Source organism: Balearica regulorum, chromosome 4, assembly GCF_011004875.1.
Source record: "Balearica regulorum gibbericeps isolate bBalReg1 chromosome 4, bBalReg1.pri, whole genome shotgun sequence".
NCBI classification, from domain to species: domain Eukaryota; kingdom Metazoa; phylum Chordata; class Aves; order Gruiformes; family Gruidae; genus Balearica; species Balearica regulorum.
The window spans coordinates 53,532,252-53,555,660 of NC_046187.1; the positions used below are offsets into that span (position 1 = coordinate 53,532,252).

General features: G+C 40.3%; 1 protein-coding gene across 5 annotated transcripts in view; it reads left to right on the forward strand.

Annotated features, from left to right (window-relative positions):
* The window catches only part of TEC (tec protein tyrosine kinase), a 53,200-nt gene that overhangs the window by 10,349 nt on the left and 19,442 nt on the right, over positions 1–23,409 (forward strand). Inside the window, exons 2-4 of one of the 5 annotated variants that reach the window (XM_075752216.1) lie at positions 1,182–1,294; positions 1,918–2,032; positions 8,604–8,786. In XM_075752216.1, coding sequence (XP_075608331.1) covers positions 8,649–8,786 — 138 coding nt within the window. In that variant the 5' untranslated portion in view covers positions 1,182–1,294; positions 1,918–2,032; positions 8,604–8,648. Of the gene's footprint in view, positions 1–651; positions 742–1,181; positions 1,295–1,917; positions 2,033–4,490; positions 4,543–8,603; positions 8,787–23,409 lie in introns of those variants that run through there. The other 4 variants (XM_075752215.1, XM_075752214.1, XM_075752218.1 and 1 more) reach the window with 4 other exon arrangements.

Consider the following 23,409-nt stretch of genomic DNA (forward strand, 5'->3'; position numbering starts at 1 on the left):
TTGTGGAAGATTGCTTCTAGCTCCAGAATTAATGAGCTTGGGACCAGAGGAGAGCTGGTGCTAGATGGTTAATAGGTGACTTATTTCTACCATTCTCCACTTTGAGGTATGTCAGTCCAATGGTATAAAACAAGACTGTGATCATTGTATTGGTATCAGTTACTTGGCATGTATGCTGGCAGAGCAGAAAGAGTTAACTTTAGTAGCTGGAGAACAAGTAGTTGTTTAGGGGAAAAAGTTCATCTTAGAGTGTTTGGAAAGAGAAGTAACTGAGGAAGTATTAGTCATTCCCTATGCATAAAGCAAGTCATGATTTGTTATGTATTACAGTATTTTAGTTAGAGCATGTCAAAAGAGTGTCTTGAATACTGAAATAAATTGAGCTTATTTTTGGTGTAAAACATCAAGTGCTCACCTGAAATTGTATAACTGTATAAGAAAGTGAATTAAACTGACTCCTTTAATTAAAAAGAATAGCAGCCCCGGGCAGTGTTGACCTTTTTTTTTTTTTCTTTTTTTTTTTTTCTCCACATAGATTTGCAGTTTTGTGTACAATAGCAATTGACCTCCTACTTAATGGTGAGCTTTAGGTTCCTAAACAGAATTAGGCTGAACCTCTCATTTAACAGAACATTTATTTTTTCAGCCCTCCAAATCTCCGGCTTCCTGGAGAACTAGGAAAAGCTTTTGCACAAGCATCGCCCATTTCCTTTGCCAATCTCATCTTTGCCTGTTTCTTTAGTAAGTGGGTGTTACTGTTTCTCTTCCCTTCTTATCGGCAGGGGATTTTAGTAAAAAGGCTGAGGCAGCAGCTCTGCTTTATGGAATGCCTCCCCAGAGCCCCAGGGCCAGTGGGAAACGTGAAATAGCTTCGGTCTGCGTAAAAGTGAAGTAAATACACTCTGCTCTCTTTGAGCTTCTGGTCCTCCAAACCAATGTTGTGCTGGTTTGGAGGTAGTTCTTCCATTTTCCTCTCTAACCTTACTTTGAAAATACTTGCCAGAACAAAGAGGACCGTTTCCTTTTGAGGGTACGCACGTGTGTAAGAAGGACCGGTATGCCTCCTCCCACTTCAGACCCTGACTTTTCCTTTTTGTTCATGCTTTATCTTTTACCTCTTCTCTGTCAGCTGAGGGCCAGTTGTATTTGTGCAAGTAAACCAAACTAATATTCTTCACCAGACCTTTACGCTGCACAAGTGAAGAAGCAAATCTCTTTATGCTCTGCCTCATCTGGCCAGCTGCAGTCAAACCCCTCGCAGCAACCTGAAGTCCTGGTGATGGCACCACAGCAGGTAAGAGCTGCTGTATGTCAGCAGAAAACTTAAGTTTACCAATTTCACTACACTTAATACTGGCATTTAGAAATAAAAATAAACCTGAGCAACAAAGTTTGGACCTGGGAAAATTGGCCGTCTCCCTTCTAAGGGTTAATACCAACTCTCAGTGCATAAAGATATTAGGCTTGGATTTCATCATTGCCTGAACAGTGTGGATTAGGCATCATAGAAATGGCAGTAAGTGCCATACCAGGCAGTGGGTATAGTTAGCGACAGCATCCTCAGTCAGCTGTTTAAAGTCATCACTGTGATAGCGCTGCCTCCTTCATTCAAAAATTAGAACTCTACTCTCAGAAGTCTTTAAAAAGAGAGTGAGGTCGCTTTTTTAAAATTGCTTCTCTAATGTTAATCTTCCTTTGCTTGAATCAAATGAGTGATAGTTAAAATATAGCTTTCTCACATGTGATTTTGCTGGCTGTCACAGGAGGTTTTGTCAGAAGGCTCAACTGGGGATAAGTTTATCTTCTTGTAAAAATTTGGTCTCCCTGTTATGCTAAGGCTGCCAAATATGCAGAGCTCTTGCCTGGAAGCTGTGTGAATGTAGTAAAACTTGCTGACAGGATATTTTATTTTGTCAGACTGCATATGGCTTCTAGTGAGCCCAAACCCACAGGTTTTCACTAGAAGAGGCCAGTTCTGTCTGCAGAAGACTTGCGATTTGGTTTCTTCTGTGGGAAGCACCATTCAATTGTGGTAGGCCACCTCGAAAGCTTTTCACCGTCTACAGCAACAATAAAGTAGTAACTTTGGATGCTGGAGTGGAATTTAACAATAGTAGCTAATGGTAATAGCATTATTATGGAAATAATAGCAACTATTATATGGATTAAACAGAGGGTGATGCAAAGCCATGTGTATAACATATACGTGGTTACAGAACTACCTAATATTCTCAAGTCTAAAAAAACTAGACTGGCAGAGTATTGGAGATTCTCTTACTGTTGAAGGTTTTCTCTGTGTGGCTTTGCATACATTTTTAACTACCTTTCCCATGAATACGATGAATTACGTCTGCTTTCTATATAGGTATATACATATAAAGACCTCTTTCCCCCAACAACATAAATCATCAGCTTTTCATGTCATATTATTACTCTGTGTGAGAAAAAGGGGGTGGATGAAAATAGGGTTTAAACTTTAATCTATATAAATGATGGTAAAGAATGACAAAGACTTTTCACAAGCATTGGAAGTGCAGCAAAAACACAGGCTTGGAGATATTACATCTGTAACAACATCACTTTGCAGGCAATAAATACAGTAGGGAAACAAGTTCATGTTCACAAAGATTTGCAACTCTTGGGCAGTGGGTGTTGCCTGTCTTTAGTACAGAAATGAAGATGACTTTCTAGCCTTCAGTGAAATTGTAAGGTGAACTCATACCTTTTGACTAACAAAACAAACAGGTATTCAGCTCTTGCACTGTAGGCTATCACCAATACTATTTCTTGAGGCAGTGACACATTGAAAACCTTTTTATCTTTAAAGAGGACAGGTGGCTGTGTGTGCACGTCAGTAGGCTGAGAAAACTTTTGGATTTTGCTACTTTAACTGATGTTTCAAAGTCTTTTTTTGTCTTCCTTTTCTGTGTCCCAGACTAAGTTTCAGCTTTATTTTATTCCAGCAAAGAACATTATGTGTGATAGAGGTTTTTGATCTGAAAAACTGAAAGCAAAATAGTGCAAGTTTATAGATATTGCAGAACTTTTATGTGGAAGAAATAAGAAAAGCTAGAAATACTCGGCTCTAGAGGAATGAATAAAAATACAAGAAGTTGTCGAGGCTAGTGAAAATTGATCAGTCCATCCTTTGTATGGTATCCCATAGTGGTGCTAACTCTAACTTAGCAGTAAATAATTTTAAAAAATGCCCATGTCAACATATTTTCTGTGTCATGGATGGTAATGATGTAATTTTTATGTAATTCATAAAGCAGAGGTTCCTTTCCTAAATAATTTATTCATGAGGGAATTGAAGGCACACTATAAAGTTGTGAAAGGATAACTTAGACATTGGAACATACTGCTTACAGGATGTCACAATAAAGAGCAATAGCTGAGTTTACAAATTATTTGGAGACGTGTACATGTCATTCTGTTAAATCTGAACTCATCATTGTAAGGGGAAAGAAACTCTTTTGCTGCTCTTGCCACTTTTCCTGAGTTGTTCTGTGCACTTTGGCTCTACTTGTCTTTTGTGATGGTTGACGAGTTCATGGTCCAGTTTGGTGTGATGAACAAACTCAATTCCAGCTGGCCCTATCTAAGAGGGACCATCACTTTTTTCAGTGTTGTTGTCTTCACTTACCCCAGCTACCTAAGTCATAATGCTAAAAGGAAACAAATGTATTTTGTAAAATGTACTCAGCCTGTTTCCGAGGAATTTTGGAAAATCTGTGCTGGTTGCAATGAAATACTCCTCCTGCGTGTGTAGTGAGTAGCTTTCAGTGGAACGAAGGATAGTTTGCAACATCACATGGTTATCTCAGAATCTCCAGTCAAAGCGTTGTCACTGATTTACCCCTTAGTCTGTTCGCTTTTCAACCTAAATTTAGTGCAGGCAAATATGAATTTTATTTTCACAGGGTCTGATTATGTACAAAATTAAACAGTTATTCTTTGGCTGACTTTCAAACAGAGGCTAGAATTTTGCAAACCTTTGGGTATAATTTTGAAATCTGTTCAAAAATATCCCCCTCAAATTGTATTTCTCTCAGTTTAAAAAAAAAAAGCACATGATCAAAGTGGTTTCCGAGAGTCTGCTGTTAAAACAAGAGAGGAGGGGGAAAAAAAAGCAAATCCAAATATTTTTTACTTCTCCTTTTTCTGGCATATGATACATCTCAGATATCATTACAGTATTTTCCCCCTTAATTCCATTTTTAAAATTATGAAAGATTATGCTAAAGTATATTTTTCTGTATTTGTATTTCTGTGAAATTTACCGTTTGAATAGGGATTAATAACAGTTGTCTTTTATTCAGTTGTCTTATTTTTTGGAGGTTGAATCTGCAACCTTAGATGGGGGTCAAAAAGACTTTTCTACCATATGAGGCACAAGATCAGATTTTGCGATCCTTGCTTATGCTAAGTAGTAATTATTCAAATAAGCCTGTGCTGGATACTCATGTAGGTAACTATTCACATGTAACTTGGGTTGTAGTTTCATGATAAAGCAACAGCAGCTTCAGCAGAAAAACCAGGGTAAGGAGTTCCTCTTTTCTTTTTCCTTATGTGCTGTTTTTGCGCTCTACCCAGAGCTGCAACGTGCTGCCTGTTCACTTCCCTCACTGCAGCCGTTTGCAGGGACACGTTATGAACTTGATCAGCAAATTGATCTGAATTAATTAAAAAAAAAATAATTCTTGAAGAGTTAGAGATTTGACTCAGAATTACAAGGTACCATCTGTGTACTTAAAACTGACATTTTGATATTTTCAATTCAATTAGTGGACTATTACATAATTTGAATTCCCAGGTAAATGTTACTGTCACTGAGGAGGGGGTCAAAACTCTGAAAACAGAGTTCCAGCTTGATTTTTATTTTTGTTTTCAGCCACAGACAAATGTTTGCTGTTGGTATTCTTTTTATGACTGTTGTGATAAGTGTGTTTTGCAGAATGCCTTTTTTTTCTTCTGAACTGCTCCGTGACTGTGCGATACAAAGCTTTGTGCCATAAAACGCATTCGGATCAGAGAAGCTCTGGTCAGATTGGGATGCACTTTCTCTTTTCTACTTACTAGAACTTCCACTGGGACTCTCATACATTTATGCAACTTTTTGAATGTTACATGTGCTTACTGACCGACTTATGGTAACTAATTGTTTCACTAAACAAACACGATCCGGGAGCTGTGAGTGGGAACCAGGAGATAGGTGGGTAGTGTTGCAAGCGCTGGGGTTACCTCATCACTTAGTACCTCGTTTTTCCCCAGTGAAAACCAGGAGAGGTGGCATGCATAAGAAGCTCTGTCTACAAGTAAAAACTTACTTTGGGCATCCCAACCAATATTGACTCAGCAGATTTATCTTACCAATTGTTTCATTTGTTTTGGTGAAGGTGTGTGGTGACTTCGTGGCCATACAGGTGAATATTTGTAGAATGTGAAGATGGATAGTGCAAGTTGATGCAGGCTTTTTGATACTTAAAGTTGAGAATGTTTTCCTGCCCTAAAAAATATCTGAGAATCTGTAACTCAGTCATAATTCTGAGTACTCAGCACCTCTGCAAATTAGATCATGTTTGTTATCATGCAACTAAGGTTGGCAGGGAACAAGGCAAGTCCCTGGCAGGAGTGATACTGGGAACGGTTTAGATGGGTGGCAGCATGAAACTCCCACAGCTGTTTGTAAGAAGGTAACAGTGTCACGCAGATAGCTGCGTGTCCTGAGGGATGGTCTGGGAACAATGGAATATTTGAGGGAGATAATGCAGAAAATTTCTAAAACTGTACTGAAGGAAAAGTAGTGATGTATGGGTTTGATATCTAGAGGTAAAAGGTGGCTGTTACAGGTGCTTCTCAATGAAGTATTGCAGTTTTGGAAAGGAACTTTGGGAAGAATAGGCGAGGGTTCAGTTGTCCGGAGACTTATTTATTGAAACAGAAATGTGGCCAGACCCATTGGCTTGGAAAAAAAAACCCAAACAAAAGAGGTTTGTGTGACCAAAGGCAGGTCTTCTGACGTGGGAAACTGGTTCTAATCTGTAGAGATCTCCATAGCAGAGATAATTCAGTGTAGCAACCAGGTGCAGACATTGACCAATTACATTATTGATGGTTTTATTTTTTAACACTGACTTTGTCAAAAGGGTTTTTGTTTTGTTTCTTGTATAATGTTAATGTTACCAAAGAGGGCTGGCAGGGAAATGCAATATTTTAGCATTATCAATACTGAGATTTGAAATCATAGTTAATTTAGAGTCCTTTTTGTGTGGTCTAGTATAACAGTCTGGGGATTTCTCAGATCACAGTTTCTAAGACAAATAATTACTATGTTTTTCATAAGTGCCAGCAGAGAATTTGTACTATAGAGACCACAAGGATTGTTTTGAGTGGGAGAGCCTGTGATGGGAACCCTTATAGTCTGGCATGCTTTAAGCTGGTCTGAAGGTTAATACTGGCTTTTAATTCTTTGAACAATATTTGTGTTTTCAGTTCATGGTAGTATCTTTCCTTCTATAATTACCTTTAAGATTCCAAATTTATTTTTAGAAGGGCAATAAAAAAGAAATTGGCAGCTTGAGCAATTAAAGAATGCACTCTAGACAATTATTAACTCAAAAAGATCAGTCGTCTTTTCCAAAATGCAATGTGCCAGATGACCAGCAAATTGTATGTGTGTATGTGCATCAGAGGAAGAGGAAAAACAAAAAGGGATTGTTTGTAATAATCACCAATTCATTTGTAATAATTTCCAGTCCTGTTACAGTCTTACTTATGCATCCTAACCTGGTCTTATTTTATAGTTCCATGTAAACCACAGACTAATTTTTTAGCATGTGCAGAGATATACATTAAAAAGGGATGTTTCAAAGCAGTGAACAACTACATCCAGCTGTGTGAAATGGCAGGAGTGTGGGATACGAGAGTTTAGTTGGCCAAAACAGGGAGTGAAACGCGGCATCAGGATTAGACTGGAAGGTGAAAGGTGTCCTTTCATGTACTGTCACAACAAATAATGACGTGTTTGGGCACAAAGCAAAAGAGGCACTAAGTGAATTTGTTTACATTTAACTTTACTTTTGTAAGGTAAAGTTTAAGTAATGTTGTGAGGAGGCCTGTGGCTCTTCAAGCTTCTCTGCACAATCCTGTGAAATGCACTGTTTTGTCCATGCTGAAATTACATTGCCCACAGAGAAAAATGTAAATACATTTCCCCAGTGAATTTTGAAATACTCTAAGTAGTAAATAGGTGCACAAATTCAGCCCTGTGAGGTGAAAAAAAATTTTTTTTAATAGATGTGGGTGAAATTTCCCACTGGTATGGAGATCTGCAGTGCTTGGCTTAGGCTTGAGTCATCCCACCCCCCCTCCCCACACACACACACACTTGAGAAGATACTCATAGTCAGCAGTGCTTCAGCAGATGCTGCTGTTCCTTCTTCAAGTCATGGTTTCAGCCCGCAGCTGTGCTGCTCTAGCCCGAGCTGCGGACGAGGTCTGTGCCTGCAGCGTGCCCAGGCTTTGGAGCACGGCTGGAGGCAGCGGGCAGGTCCGGCAGAAAGCTACCAAAGGGAAAGGTAATGGGGGGTGGGAAAGGTTTCTGGAACAGCTTCTCCACAACCTTTCCCACACCTTTCGTTCCTGCCTCTGTGCCACCTTGTGTGTTAAGTCTGTGCAGGCTGTGCTGCGTGATGAAATGTCTGGTTGGATCCCTTCCCTAGCCCGCTTCCCAGCCCAGCGGGAGGAACGCTGGCACCCACACAAGGCAGAGTGGCACGGCAGGGCGAGCAGATGAGGGAGGAGGTCAGCTGTGCTGAAGCTGGCATTATTGTAAAGAACAGAGAAGATTGCCTGGCACTTTCTGTCTGGCAGGGCTCTGGAGCCAGACTTGCCAACTGAGTAACTGTGGGTGTGTTTGTGTTTAAGTCTGTCCTACAGGTATCAATCGTGGTGTGAAACTTCAAAGCAGCTGGTTGTTACTGAGCAACCAGAACTGCCAAAAGTGAAATTTAGACTGTTGATGGTCAGCAAGTCTTTCTAAATAGAAGATGGAGGGCATATACTTAGCAATTACTGAAAAATAAGCTCTAATTCATTGTTCTCAAATTGACATCTTCTAAATGACCGTTTGCATCTGAAAATTTTCATTAATATAGTTGGGGTGAATTTTCAAAGTGACACTGATCCATGTTCAATTCTGTATATCAAAGAATTTTGCAAATGGCATTTATATATGCACAGGCCTTAGCAATTAAAACTTTGATAGACATTAGGACTTTGCGGTGAAAAAGCAGTTGTACACTGCTGTTTGCCTGGAGCACGTTTTGGATGACTTCACACCCATAATTTCTGTGAGTGTCCCTTACTTCAATCCAGTAGGTACAGGTTTTGGCTTCCTGTGAACGTGCCAGTGCAGCTTTCTGCTGAGCAAAATGTGTCCAATAATTAACTTTTGTAAAATTCCAGATGATTAGGGTGAGCTCTAGCTTTCTGTTTATTCAGGTAGTTTCATTTATAAGTAGAAGCTCTTTTTAATACAGAAATCTCCAGATCTGTGATCTGCTAAAGATATTGTAATGATTTTTCTCTTGTCTTCACAGGAACTGATATTCAATGGCTAAAAACAGAGGTGACAAGTGGCTGAAATGAATACGACTACTATCCTACAAGAGATTTTGATTAAAAGATCACAGCAGAAGAAGAGGACTTCTCCGTTAAACTACAAAGAGAGGCTTTTTGTACTTACAAAGTCTATGCTAACGTATTATGAAGGTCGAGCAGAGGTAGGAGATGCAGATTTTTGCTATAGATTGCCTTTGTTCCTTTTTGCTTTTGTATACTATTGGGTTTTTTCCTACTATATATCGTTTAGTCAGGAGTAGATGGTGGCCGTGGCCATGGGTGGCAATGAATGTGAGCTGCCATTTCTCTTTTCTCTGATTTATAAGACAGATTTACAGAGATGTAGGTGACTTATCTGGTAGTCAATGTGAACTGGTTCTTACTCAGAGCAGTAGTACATAGCCAGGATGCCAGGAATAAGATAAAACAGTTTTTATAGCTGATCATCAAAGCTAATTTACTTCTCGCTCCAGAGAGATGAAAGATCACTGCTATCACAAAGTGGGGAAGAGGTAGAAAAACTTACAATCGTAGTTGCTTGTGGCCATGTTTACTGTGAAGGCCATTAGTTTCACATCTGGGAATTAACTGAATTCAAACAGGGGAAAGAGCATTTGAGAGGAGCAGTACATTGCAGACCAAGTTCACAAAAGATGAGATCCATTAAAGTGGATAATGTAACCTAGTGACTAAAATGAAGCTGAAAGCAGTTTATTTTTGGTATGACTAACAGCTCATTGCTGTTACCACCTCATGTAAATTCAGTTACAGCAGAAATCAATAGTGTAAACAAGGCAAATCCTCAGACCAGCATTTTTCAAATGAGGTCCAGGCTCGGTTTCATCAAGACCACCTGTCTCTGGAGTGCCCTGTCATATTTTTTAGTGCTGGGGGCCCACATTTTCCACTTAACTGAGGCTACTTTACAGATTTGTCATAATGCTGGAGGGGATTAAAGTGGCTGCAGTAGCTAGTGGGGCATTCTCTACACTCTGGGAAGCCATTCAACAAATAAATTTAATGAAGGTAACTCTGCAACCTCTTGTATCGGCTTCTTACCTCTGATAAAGGAAGGGGGTACCAGAGAGCTAAGGCTTGCTAAGCATGTTTCTCTGCCAGAGCTTGTGCTTGCAGCAGAATTGAGCTCACTTACCATGCCCCAAGATCACAGCAGACTATTGCAGTTGCCATTCTCAGAGTATAGCTTGGACACAATTGAGAATTAAGAATGAGATCACAGAACCACAGAATGGCTGAAATTGGAAGGGACCTCTAGAGGTCATCTGGTCCAGTGCCCCTGCTCAAGCAGGGCTACCTGGTGCCAGATGCCCAGGACCATGTCTAGATGGCTTTGGAAAATTTCCAAGGATGGAGACTCTACAACCTATCTGGGCAATCTGTGCCATTGCTTGGTCAGCCTTACAGGAAAAAGTGTTTCCTGACATGCAGGAGGAATCTCCTGTGTTTCAGTTTGTGCCCATTGAGTATTTTTCAGTTACTGGACACCACTCAGAAGATCCTGGCTCTATCTTTTTTACACCTTCACTTCAGGCATTTATACGTATTTGTAAGATCTTCCCTTTTTCAGGCTAAACAGTCCCAGCTCTCTCAGCCTTTCCTTGTAGGAGAGATGCTCCAGTCCTTCATCTTTGTGGCCCTTTGCTGGACTGACTCTGGTATGTCCAGGTCTAACTTGTTCCAGGAGCTCAGAACTGGACACAGGACTCCAGCTGTAGCCTCACCAGTGCTAAGCAGAGGGGAAAGATCATCACTCTTGGCCTTCTAGCAGTACTTTGTATTATGGAGTCTGACACATTTGCCTTCTTTGCAGCAAAGGCAGATTGATGGATCATCTTCAACTTAGGATCCACCAGGACCCCCAGGTCCTGTTCTGCCAAGCTGCTTTCCAGCTGGGTGGCCCCCAGCATGTACTGGTGCCTGGGATTGCTCCTCCCCAGGTGCAGGACTTTGCACTTCTCCTTGTTGAAGTTCATGAGGTTCCTGTCAGCCCATTTCTCCAGCCCGTTGAGGTCCCTCTGGATGGCAGCACAATCCTCTGGTGTTACAGCCTCTCCCCCTGTTTGGTGTCATCAGGAAACTTGCTGAGGGTACACTCTGCCCCATCATCAACATCATTACTGATGAAGTTGAATAGGACTGGACCCAGTATTGACTCCTCGGGTACACCACTAGTCCCTGGCCTCCAACTAGACTTTGTGCCACTGATCACCACTCTCCTGGTCCAGCTGTTCAGCCAGTTTTCAATCTGCCTTGGAATATGAATTTATATATTTTTACTGAGTTTATGGAGTTAAAATATGTACTTATTTTAGAATGCTTTTTTAAAGAATACTTTTTTCCTCAGAGAATAAATAGATGTGGGGCTTGAAAAGCCCTGTGAAACGTGTCTTGCATGCTTATCTTGTGCTAGCTCACATTCAGGTCAAATAGAAATGCAACTAACGGGTTTTGCAGGTCTAGTTGTCGCCCTTTAAGAAGTTACCACTTCCAGCTTTACCTTTCCCCTGCAGGTTAATGTCCTCTGGCTAAAATACCTTCCAGGAGACTGACTGGTGGATCTGTCTGAGAGGGGGGTTTAAACTATTGGTTTTATTTGCAGTGAGATGGAGCAGGGCTGCCCGTAGTGCCCTCAGCTGTCTAGGCGATGACTCCTTAAAACATTTCAGCCTTGAGATAAGGACTGTTGGGGTGAAAATATACATTACATCTATGTTAGCCCAGCAGTTTGCTGCTGAAAGAGGCAGGTCCATCTCCTCCCTGTCCTAGCCTTTGCAGGCCTGCTCTGAAAAAACTTGCTAATCAGCAGAAAGATATTTCATGCAGTTGGTTGTTGGTTTTTGGGGTTTTTTCTGGATTAATGTTCTGCTGGGTTAGCAAGCTGTGTTAGCTTGGCACAGGACCGAGCAAGCGCCAGAGGCAGTGCCAGGTGGTGGAGGAGGACAGGATGTTCTGACTGTTGACATCAGCAGGTTGTTAGACTGGCTCAGCCGTGTAACACATAGCTTTCCAACCTCAAACCCTTTTAATTTCCCACTGTTCCTCCCATTTTAGATTCTTTTAAACATTAATCAGCATTTTATTAACAATATTGTCTGAAAATAATGAGCACTGATCTTAGAGGGGCACACTGAATATTTTTGTCAGTAATACTTGGTCTCTATTTGAAAAAAACAGAATTACTGTGTGACTAAGATCTCTGTGACACAGCAGTAGCTATTCCTTTGTGTCACTGGGCAACTGAAATGGAGAAAGTTTGGGAGTTTTATCAGTTGTTTGGTTTTTTAAGCTATTCATGGTGGCCGTAAATTTGTATTTGCAGTAAGACAATTGTACATTCTGGCTGAAGTAATTGATATAAAAAGAAAAAAAAATATTATTAGAGATTAATTCTGGCTCCTCTAAATAATATTGCTGAAATAAATGTGGCTACTGTGTATGCTGGTTGAATTTAAAGATATGACGGATGAAAGGATAGATACAGACTGATCTCATTTCAGGCTTGGCAATATTCAAAGTCCAGATTGGTAAGATAAGCACAGAAGTTCCAAGCCAAGAGGATCCCACACACTCATTTCAATCACATAACTGCAGTGGTAGCAGTCTGCCAAGGGTGGCTGAGTTCTGCTCTTCTAGGCAAGTATATGATTCCCAGTGTGGTCATTGCTCAAACTGAAGTCTTTTCTTGTTTTTTCCATTTTAACTTCTATGGGAATTCAGTAGAGAGAGTTCAAGAAGAACCCAGGGTTTGTGGTCATGTGGATAGTCATACCACTTCTTTTTAAAAACAAGATTAAATTAAATCTCTTTAACCAGATTAGTCAATACTGAAAGTGTGGGCAAGTCGGGATTGTAAATAAGGTGACAGAATTAGATACTTGATATGTCTGGTGAGAGAAGTGGAACATTTATGACAACAGAAAGCAGTCAACCATAGCAAATGTTGTTCTTGTAAAGGTTGCTGAGAAATTTAATTGACCCTGTTCTGTGCAGCCAGTGGTGGGGGATCACTTGCTCTTTGACCAGATGCACATTATAGCAGCGCTCTTCTCTATTTCTTGACAAAGTTCCACATATCTACTTGGAGCAATAAACGATTATCTCATAAGTATGACTACCAGCAACAGGGTAAAATCTTGTTTAAACTTGCTCATAACCTATTTAAATCTTTTATACGTGCTTTCAAGCAGCTCCGGCACCCTGCCATGGTACAAAGTGCCTGCAGTGAAGCTGGAGCTGCACTGCTGCCATGAGAAGGAGAAATGTAGCTTTTGCACTTAGAAATATCACCGGACTGCACGTGGAGGAGATGTGTGAATTATTGAAGAAGTATAACTACAGAATCAGTAAAGAGGCTGAATTTCAAGACTGGTTTCAAAGCACAGAAACCTGAGGAAGGAGAGTCCTGGTTTAGGTCACTTGTGCAAAGCGCTACAATTATGAGTAATGTCATGAGAAACTTATTTTGTATAGGAAGCCAAGAGGATTTTATGGCCTAACTGCTTCTGGGTATTATGCTGTTTGGTAAAAAAAAAAGGGAGATATATCACCTTAAGGTTGGTTAAAAATATGGACATTAAAAAGCTTGAAAATAAACATACATTAGGAACCAACTTGCCTTAAGCATGACAGAGATGAATTTTTAACGTCAGAAAAGAGGAACATTCTCTTTAAGCTGGAGATGGCTTCTGGTTTTGGCTTTTTTTGGCATAAATTCTGTGAATTAGTAAGTGTAAATGTTGGGGAAATTCCATTATTGCACTATTGTGCAATATTGGACTAACAATTGTAAGCATATAAAAGGCTGAGTTAATTTTGTAAGTTTCATGAAGCCATTAACGGTTTATCATCTGTCATTATTGGAAAGAATATTTTCTTTTTTTTTTTCCTTAATGTTGAAAAAGTGGCTAATGAGATCTGAATGTGATGGAGTCCATTTGTAATGAAGACAAAAATTCATTGTAGTAAAAATTAACTGAATCAGCCTCCAAGCGCGGAGTATGGATCATGAATATATAAAAATAGGGAAGAAGAAAAATATCTTCCTATTCCGAGTATGGAGATATACTATAAAACTGAACATGCTACAGTCAGAAAGACTTAAGATATGTACAATATTCTCAAACATGCATTGTAGACTTACCAATCCAGCTTTAAACAGATTTACATAGACAGTAGTAACTATGGTGGTTTGGAAGTGGGAGGTAGAAGGCATTTTTGGATCGACTGGCCCTTGCTCTTAAGGACTCCTGCAGTATGCTTACTAGAGTCATTGATTGCAGAGTGACTTTTCCAGGTAATCTGATGGCATAGGAAAGGCACGTGGTATTCTAGTGAGGAAACACTAGCATGAAATATCTTATTAGGAAATATCTTTCCTATTTGGTGTGGTTTGAAAGCTCAGGATACTACTTCAGGTATGCTTCTGTTCATTCTAAGAAATAAAAAAATACCAATCTGTGGGAAATTAATAAACAAATTTAAGCAATTTTTAAATAAACCTGCTTGTCTTAAAATCAAATATTTAATGCAGTAAATAAAAAACCAAACAAAACCCCAAACCTCATTTGGAATGTTTTTTTGGGTTTTTTTTACATTTTTACAAGCAAAAATTTAGCTAAAGATTTAGTATGACTTTTTCCAAATTGCTAATTACATCTTGAAGGGAGCACGGGTTTGAAATCCAAGGAGGCATTTGTGGAAATAACTTCACATATAGAATCATAGAATGATTTGGATTAGAAGGGACCTTAAAGACCATCTAGTTCCACCCCCCCTGCCATGGGCAGGGACACCCTCCACCAGACCAGGTTGGCCAGAGCCACATCCAACCTGGCCTTGAACACTTCCAGGGATGGGGCATCCACAACTTCTCTGGGCAACCTGTTCCAGGGCCTCACCACCCTCACAGTGAAGAATTTTTTCCTAATATCTAATCTAAATCTACTCTTACTCAGTTTAAAGCCATTACCCCTTGTCCTATCACTACCTGCCCTTGTAACCAGTCCCTCTCCAGCTATCTTGTAGGCCCCTTCAGATACTAGAAGGCTGCTGTAAGGTCTCCTCGGAGCTTTCTCTTTTCCAGGCTGAACACCCCAGGTGTCTTCATAGGAGAGGTGCTCCAGCTCTCTGTTCATTTTTGTGGCCCTCCTCTGAACTCACTTCAACAGTTCAATGTCTTTGTTTCTGGTGTCCCCAGAGCTGGATGCAGTCCCCCAGGTGGGGTCTTATGAGAGCAGAGCCGAGGGGGAGAATCACCTCCCTCAGCTTGCTGATCAGGCTTCTTTTGATGCAGCCCAGGATACAGTTGGCTTTCTGGGCTGCAAGTGTACATTGCTGGGTCATGTTGAGCTTCTCATCAACCAATACCCCCAAGTCCTTCTCAGGGCTGCTCTCAATCCATTCTCTGCCCAGCCTGTAGTTGTGCTTGGGCTTGCCCAAGCGTATGCATAGTTCTAGATCTGTTTGGCCACTTTCTGTCAAAAGTGACCTCGTATCTTGCGTATTCAACTTAAAATGCTCTGGAGTTTATTTTCAAAGGTGCAATGCATTCACACTTTCAGCTGAATCTGTTTGGAAAAATCAAACCTTAGTGTTTATCTAGGAGTCTACCTTATCACTGAAATTGGAAATACTTCAGTAAATATCAGCCGAACAGTTGTAATGGAAAGGAATACTCACTTTACAGGTCTACCAGTATGCCTGGTGGCTGGTGTCCCATGGTGCAAGTGCCCCACACGTTCCTTTGCAGAGTGGCTTAGCTATGGCAACCACCACCATTGTGTTTTCCTCTTCAGTTAGCCAAAAGGAAAAACCACACAGAAATAGCATTCAAGCTACTGCGTCCACCAGAGTAGTTCACCAAGTACTCTTGGTTTATCCTCTTTTTCCTTGTGTGGCAATAAGCTTTACTGTTGTGAATTGTTTCTCAATGAATGGTCAGCAGATATGTCTGAACTGGGACAGTAGGGCAGTCCAATGGCCCTGACTGGAGCGGGCTTACTGCTGCGTTACAGAATAGCCATGATAGCAAGTAACATATATTTCATGCAAGTTTTAGTTAGCTCATGCTGACAGAGCAGCTCACTTTGAACTAAAAGTGCCACCAGACTAGAGGTTTTTGCTCTAGATGGCATTTTAGGTATGGGAAATTCTTTGATATGAGGGCAAGATAATAAACGTAGGTGTTAAGTACTTCTCATCACTGGGGTAGTTGAAAGGAGCTGGTTTGCGCAAGTGAGATGTCCTGCTAGTTTGTTGCTTGAAAAATTTCACGTTGATGTTTCTCATGAGTGTGGTGCTGTCACAGATCTGGTCATGATTTTGAGTTTTTTCCAATGTGTGGACTGTTAGTATCCTTGTATCTATTGGAGTTATTGAATGCTCCCTTTCACTGTAGTATTTCTCTCCATCTCTCAGCTTGCTTAGCAGTGACAGTCTTTAGCTTGTAAGCGTGCTGATGTGTGTGGTTTGGTTGCTGTCCTCCCACACACGGTGCAGCATGCTCACGTTAACCTTTCCTGCCCACGGCAACTTGCACTGACCTTGAGTATGAAGCTGAGTATGAGCTTATGAGTGTGAAATTGCTTTAAGCTTTAGCATCTTTATTGTTTGCTCGTGCTCACTGTATGGATTACAGTTTACAGCAATAAATGGTTTGTATTGGATCTTGTTCTTTCAAAATGTATAGGCTAAATCCTGGTCCTGCTGGTTACCCTGTGTGTGTTTGGGCAAATGGGAGTCTGCGGTGTTAGAGGGAGGACAAAATGGGGAAGAGTCTGTGCTGCAATACCTGTTGGCTCTGGAGAGGCTGCACAGAGGATGCTGGGGTAGGCACAGCACTTACCTATTTATTAGTATACAGAAACCACTTGCTTCTACAGAGAAAGCAAATAATAGACCCAGAGGGAAAACATTTAAGAGTCTTATTTAGAAGGAAGCCTCTGTGGAGTCGAGGAGAAGGCGGCTTTCCGATGAGCTGATCTTGAGAGGTGCAGAGGGCTCTTGTCTTCACTGGCAGTAGGGGTATTTGCCATCAGGATCAGACTTGTGTGTAAACTGTCTTGCATAAACAAAAGAGCTGTTACAACTAACAAAACCCAACCAGGGTATAAATGAAAAAAGCAGAATAAAAACTTGAGCATTCTTGGGCGATGCTACTTTTGAAAGTCTCTTCCTAAGGAAAAAAGGCTCTTCTGCAAGAGTTGTATTTGGCTCTTATAATTTGAATAGAGAGGAGACAGAAGCTACTAAAATTACCGTGGTGATATTTTAAGGAAGGAAAAATAACTTTATAAGCTCTGGGGCCCACTCTAAAGCTGCAGGTTTCAGGGTAGAGTTGTGTAGCTTCATTGCAACACTAATCTTGTACAAATACTTCCTTTGGAGCATAGCAACCTTATAGAGTTCTGAAAAGCTATGCTAGTTACTTTTCTTTTTTTAACAGAAGATTAATGTGTATCAATTCTGCTGTTATTTACTGCTATAGTGCTTATCCTTTATTATTTTTAACTTAATTACCCTGATTTATGTGGTTTCCTTAATCATTGCATAGGTGACTTAATTCTTTATATAAATGAAAGCACAATTCAGTATTAAAATGCTTCTGATCACTGATTAATCTTGTTTTTTAACCTGAGATAAATAGCTTCTGAAATGAGTAGATTGGCAGAGCCTTTTTTTTTTTTTTTTTTCCAAGTCATAGGTAGTAATGATAGAGCTTTCTTAAAATATTTGCAAGTTTGCACACTAACTTTATTTCAGCTAGACCTGGAAGAGAACTGTGAGTTGGCTGCTGTTTCCCCTCTGGGAAACAGAAGTGGATATACACTTCCACACTGAATTGCTTGGAAGTCCTTAGCTGTACTTACTGGGGACATACCTTAACAACTGTCTCCAAGAGAGGCTGTGGCTTTAGATCAGTTCAGCTCTTACTGTTTAGTAATTTGTAATGGAATTATGCACAGTTTTTTCCCCAGCGTTGTCAGAAAGAATGAATCAAAATTTTTAAAGTGCAGTCAGGATAGATGGTTTAAAACACACGCGTGATTGTGTGTGTGTGTATATATATATATATGTAAAATTAAAGATGTGATGATTAACTTGTAACAGTGTTTTTCAGCATCAATTATATTGCTGCGCAAGTACAATGATGTATTTACAAGTTATCCCACCTAGAATGATGCCTGTTGCATCCAGCTCGATAGAGGATATTGTGTTTGTACATCTTATGAAAAACTAAAGAGTAAATATATGTGTTGGAATATACGTGTTCTTCACAAGGTTTATATTTACATGCTAACTCGGAGTATGAGTAGCCACCTTTTCCAATTGTATAATACCTCTACAATGACTACAACCATTGTTTCTACAGGTTAGCAGCCTTAGGAAAATAGTTAAATTTAACTTTTCTTTGCACTTGATTACGTAAAAATCAAGACAGAGAATTAGCAAGTGACCTAGTAATCTGTAGATGACTGATCAATGGATACTTTTTAGGTTATAGTTTGTCAAGCAAACTTACCTTTGTTGCTATAACAATATCTGTATTATTATTTCTATATATAGATCTCTGTGCTCAGCTAGAGTAATGGAATTGTGAGAAATCCATCTCTGATGAGAAAGAGCAATGTAGGAAGCTGAGTCTTGCTTCAAGTAAATACACAGACATAAACATTGCATAAGCCATGTTATATTTATGTTGATTTATTTATTTTATGATAGCTGCTAGTCCCCTGTAACAGTAGTGAACGCTTGGAGCAAAATCCCAGTCCTTCCAAGGGAGCTGCTCATCAAAGCACAAGGTGTACCAACAAGTGAATAGAGACGTAGTGCAAATCATTGATGAGATGTTACAGTAAGAGGAAAAGTTTTACTGCAGATTACTTGCCTACACCTCTCTTGTATGGTAGCTTGAGGAAGAGGAGGGTTGATTTAGGTCTGTAGCGAGCCACTGCTCAGAGCAAATATAGTAAGGAATCAGTTTTCTTTTAGGTAGATCAAACAGTAGGAATTAATTATCTAAAATACAGCTGCACATAAAGCTGGTCAGCATTTTGAGCTATTGAGGTGAATGAATGAGAAGACCATGTTCTGCAGCAAAGGCCCCAGATACCTCATGGTGGGGCAAAACGAGTCAGGAGGAAAGCAGCTGAGGGAATCTGAGAAGAAAAATCTGAGAGTGTCTGGATAGAAGGTCTGCTGGAAAGCAGTAGATGTTGGCAGTGGGAACCATGAAGCTTCTTCCTGGTTCGTTTGTTCCTGTTACCCCTCTTCCCCCAGATTCAGGAAAGTAATTTTTTAAAATAATTTTTTTGCTCATAAGCAGAATTACTGTATTGCTGATGATCCGTAAGACCACAAATAGTGGCTGAAGACCCAAGAGAAGACAGATAACAGTAGGCAGAGCTGGGGAATTTTTAAGCAGGTGCAAGTGAAAGCTGTTCAAATAGGAGAAACGATTTAGAGCTACTCATGTGAATGGAGGCAGCTTAACAGATGCATGGGAATGCTCACTTAAAAAGACTAAGTCATAAAGAAACTTAAATTGTAAAAGAAGTTGGTTATGTTGCAGTAGTGATTCCCTGTTCTCTATAACATTTACCAAAAGAAAAGTATGGTATAAAATGAGGATCTGCAGTAATTATCTTTCTAGAAGAATTTTGATGTTTATGAGATGGTACAAATCAGACATAGCTGAAGTTGAAAAGTGTAGGATGTAGTTGTTGAGACATTGACAAGGCATGGATGAGAATATTTACCTTATGACTAGACAGGAGGGGATGAGTCTTAAAGGTGCTGAGAAGGAAGAACTGGAAGATAAATGCGATTCTGGAAGGCCAGAGGCGGCCTAGTTTTAAAAAATTGCAGAGGAGAAGCTGAGAAATTGTAAGCTACGAAGATAATTTCTAGAAAAGTACTAGAAAAAACAGACTTGTTGAAACTACTTGGAAGATACCAAAATTGCGCATCAGTCAAAAAAGTTTTGACAAAAAAAAAAATCTCAGACTTATCTATGTTCTTTCTGCCATGGGGTAATAAGTCTTGTGGGTAGTAGCAGATATCCTGTGTTTTCATTCCAGTAAGTGTTTTTTGATGCTGCTCTATGAGTCGTTTTCAGATGAAATGATGTATATAAACCTCTTGTAAATCTGTTTGCAGAACGCGTGGGAAGCTGGTACAGTGTTCAGTAGGTATTGGCAGCTTGTTTTCAGATTGAAAGACTGTCTTGAATGGGATGTCCTGTCTTGCATTTCAGTATTTTCACTAGTGATATTGTTGCTGAAATAGAAGCTTGTTGGGTTCTCAGGTGACATAAAACTTGAAGGAGCTGCAAGCGTTTTGGACAACAAGTCTGGAAAGCAAAGTGGTATATTGGGATTAGGTGTGTGGTGGGTTTGTTTGGTTTTTTTTTGTTTTGTAGAATGTGATTCAGTGTGGACAAGTGCAAAAGGTAAAAGTTTAGGCAGGAATGCTGAAATGTCCAAATACGCAGTGGGAATAAGTAGCTAAATGTCAGGCTGTCCCCAGCAGGACCTGGGTGACAGGATAGTGAATCATAAGCTCAATATGCATCAATGATACCTTGTTGCTGTGAAAAAGGCAAATGATACGTTAGGATGAAAAAATGGGACTGTGAAACCTTACAATCTGATGGTAAGGCATCAGCAGTGGTGCTGCATCTGTTTGGGGCAGTCAGTTTCTAGGAAGATGTGATTCAGGGCAGGAACAGCAGGAGGGATGAGGTTCCCAAAAGCCTGGACTGTGATGAAGGGTTGGTGGAGCAGCAAGTGTTTAAAGCAGAGATGGACTGGCGGTGGACAGGAATCTTCAAAGACAAACGCCGCCTCAGCTCTGTAGTTGTGGACTCCATCATCTGAACCTTGAAAGAGTAGGTAAAGCAGCTGATGCCTTGGCTAGGAAACCTCTCGGGTCCTGTCCTGGGGCTCTGGTTGCTTGCCTGTGATAACTGTGGACTTGGGCTCTCCTCCCTTCTTGGCTCAATTTGTCAGAGTCCAGTGTTCAGGTAGCATTATGGTTGTATTAGAGGGGTGGCTTGAATGAAAGGTGTCACTTACCCTACGGGCAGATCGATGGCCCTGAGAGTGGAGAAGATGGCAGAAATGCTACAACTGGGCTGGGCAGACTCAAAGCTCTGTGAGGACTTCAGAAAACTGGGAAGAAAAGGCTTGTCTGAAAGAACCTGAAGATATGTGGTGGTTCTTTTGAAAGCTGAAAAGTTGTAGGTGACTTTGGGCCTGATATGGATGGAGGCCTGGTTGATTTATTTTGTGTCCTTTACTTTTATTTATGTTGCCGCCTTATGTGATTGCTGCAATTAACTGTAATTGTGTACATTTGACTGCCTGCCTCTCAATTGCAGGAGAAGAGTAAGTTACAGATAACGCGTTGTAGTCATGGTTAGGAAGTTGCATCAGTGCTACTGCAGAGAATTTCTTTTCATGCTTTTCAGGCTCTCCAGTGCTGGTGGTTGGCGTCTGCTGAGCAGCCAGGCCGTGATAAAGGCTTCTCAGTTTCCTATTTTGCAGGACAGGGTTTAAGACTTTCTCCTTCTCACTTCGGTTTGTATATTTTCCCCTCCTTGAAATTCTTCCCAAGAGTCAGCTCTTGGATTGGGTCAGACTAGATCAGAGTCATAATCACCTCTCGCTTTTTATCTCAATTCTAGCCATTTTGGAAAGGTGAATAGAAATATTTAATACTTGCTTTTCTTAGCATAATACTTAAAAAAAATGAATTGAAAGGAGGCAGGGCATTATTCATCATATCTGACACACTGGAAAATAAGGGCATGGAAAATATGGCCATCTAACACCTGGCTACATTAATTATATTTGCATAATCAGTAATTGCTTGGTGAAAATGCCTCTGAAGAGGGAACTGCAGCAGTATCCAGTGCTTCTTACCACTAAATGGCAATGTTGTTTAAAAACAAAACAAATTTAAAAAAAAAAAAAAGTGAGGCCACCCTTACATTTGGCTCTGGAGCATATTCTACCAGAGAAGTTCTCTACAGAGGATGTTGGGTTAGCCAGGCTTTTCTGAGGTTTTGTCAAGTTGCAGAGCAGCTCCTTAAAAGGAGATGCCAGTAATGCAGAGACCTTCTATACTTGTGAGAGCACAAGTTCCATGGGTCACATGCTGATGACCTCAGGATTTCCTACGTGAGGATAAGCACAGGAGAAGAAAATAGTGTGAACAACAGAGACAGACAGCATGAGCGAGACAAAATCTAGCTATTTCTTGACAGCTGGGGTGACTTCTGCGTGTTTTCATTGAGCTTTTTTTCCAAGTGGACTGTCCTTTGTATTGTTTAATCCCCCAGGCCCACTTTTCTGACAGTAAGCGGCACAGTATCTTCACCAGCAAGGAGGGAATACTCTGAAGAAACATTTTATCTGATAGTGGGAATATGGGTTTCTTAAGCTGTAAAACTAAACTACTAGTAAAACTACTATGTTCTGCAGAGGAGTAATTTCAGGTGTAAAGAGGATGAGCTGTTTGATTGTATACTTACCTAACACTTAGATATTTCTTGTCTTTCTGTATTCTAAGGTTATTATTTTATAAGAGGAATTGTGTAATCATATATTTGTTTCATATCTAATAATGTAGGCCTAGTGTTATAACTTCTTGATATTACTATCTTATATGTTAAATAGTAAGAATAGCTTATTCTTTTTGCATTGCATTGAAACAAGACTTACTGTCTGGACCGGCCATCCTCCTTGTGAGTAAGGAAGAACAGGGCTTCCAAACTGTAAATCGAGTTTTTGACGCATAGGCAAGTATGAAGGACATATGGTACTTTGCATTTTGAGAAGCTTTGTATAGTAGTTTCTGTATAGTCACTTCCCTTTTGTTATTTTCAGCAAGCAAATACTTTTTTTTTTTAAAGAAAACAACCTTTAGTGTGACTTTGAAGCACATATTTTTATCTGTTATTGGGATGTAGTATTTTTATGCCTTTATTACTTTTCTAACCCTGTTTCCTTCTGTAGACCTCCCTCTAGAGGCATATATATCTATTCAGAAAAGGGATGGATCAGCTTTGATAGGTCCCTTGGATTCACTGGCCTGTGATTTCCTCCCCACCTGTCCCCCCAAATCCTCTGTGAATACTTGTGTGCAGTTCGGACAGCATGTGTGAATGTGCTGGTGAAATACTACTATTTCTACAGTGAATCTGACCTTTTTCTACTATGTTAGCCATCTTTCACCTCCAAAAACAACCATGAAAAACATCCCTCTGCCTCCTGTGGTTTGACATTGCATAATTAGCCATTGCACTAATTTTTTCTCTGTAGCAGAGGTCACTTGTTGGAAGGGGTGGTTTTGGGTGGATTTCTCATGGCTGGCTACTGCCTGCACCTCTATTTCCCAACTACCTCAGAGCTTGAGATCTCCCTTGATTCTGCATTTCATGTCTGCCGCATGCCTGGGTCTGGAGCAAGCTATTTGGCCTGCAGAATAAATGCAACACGGTCATGATGTGCAAGATATGCCATTATAAAGAGAAATCATTTAAATAGGGAGGGGAGAGAAATTGCAGTGGTCTTGTTAGCATTTTTCTTGAGTCATTCCTTCCTGCTCCTGTGCCCCTTGGTTTAGTAGTGAGAAATGCTGAGCTAAAACACAGCTACACACCTGACAATTTGAAGCCTGCTGGCCATTAATAACTGTTGCTTCTGATGCAATCTGAAACATGTCTGGAGCAGTACACTTGGATTTAATTTCACATATGTA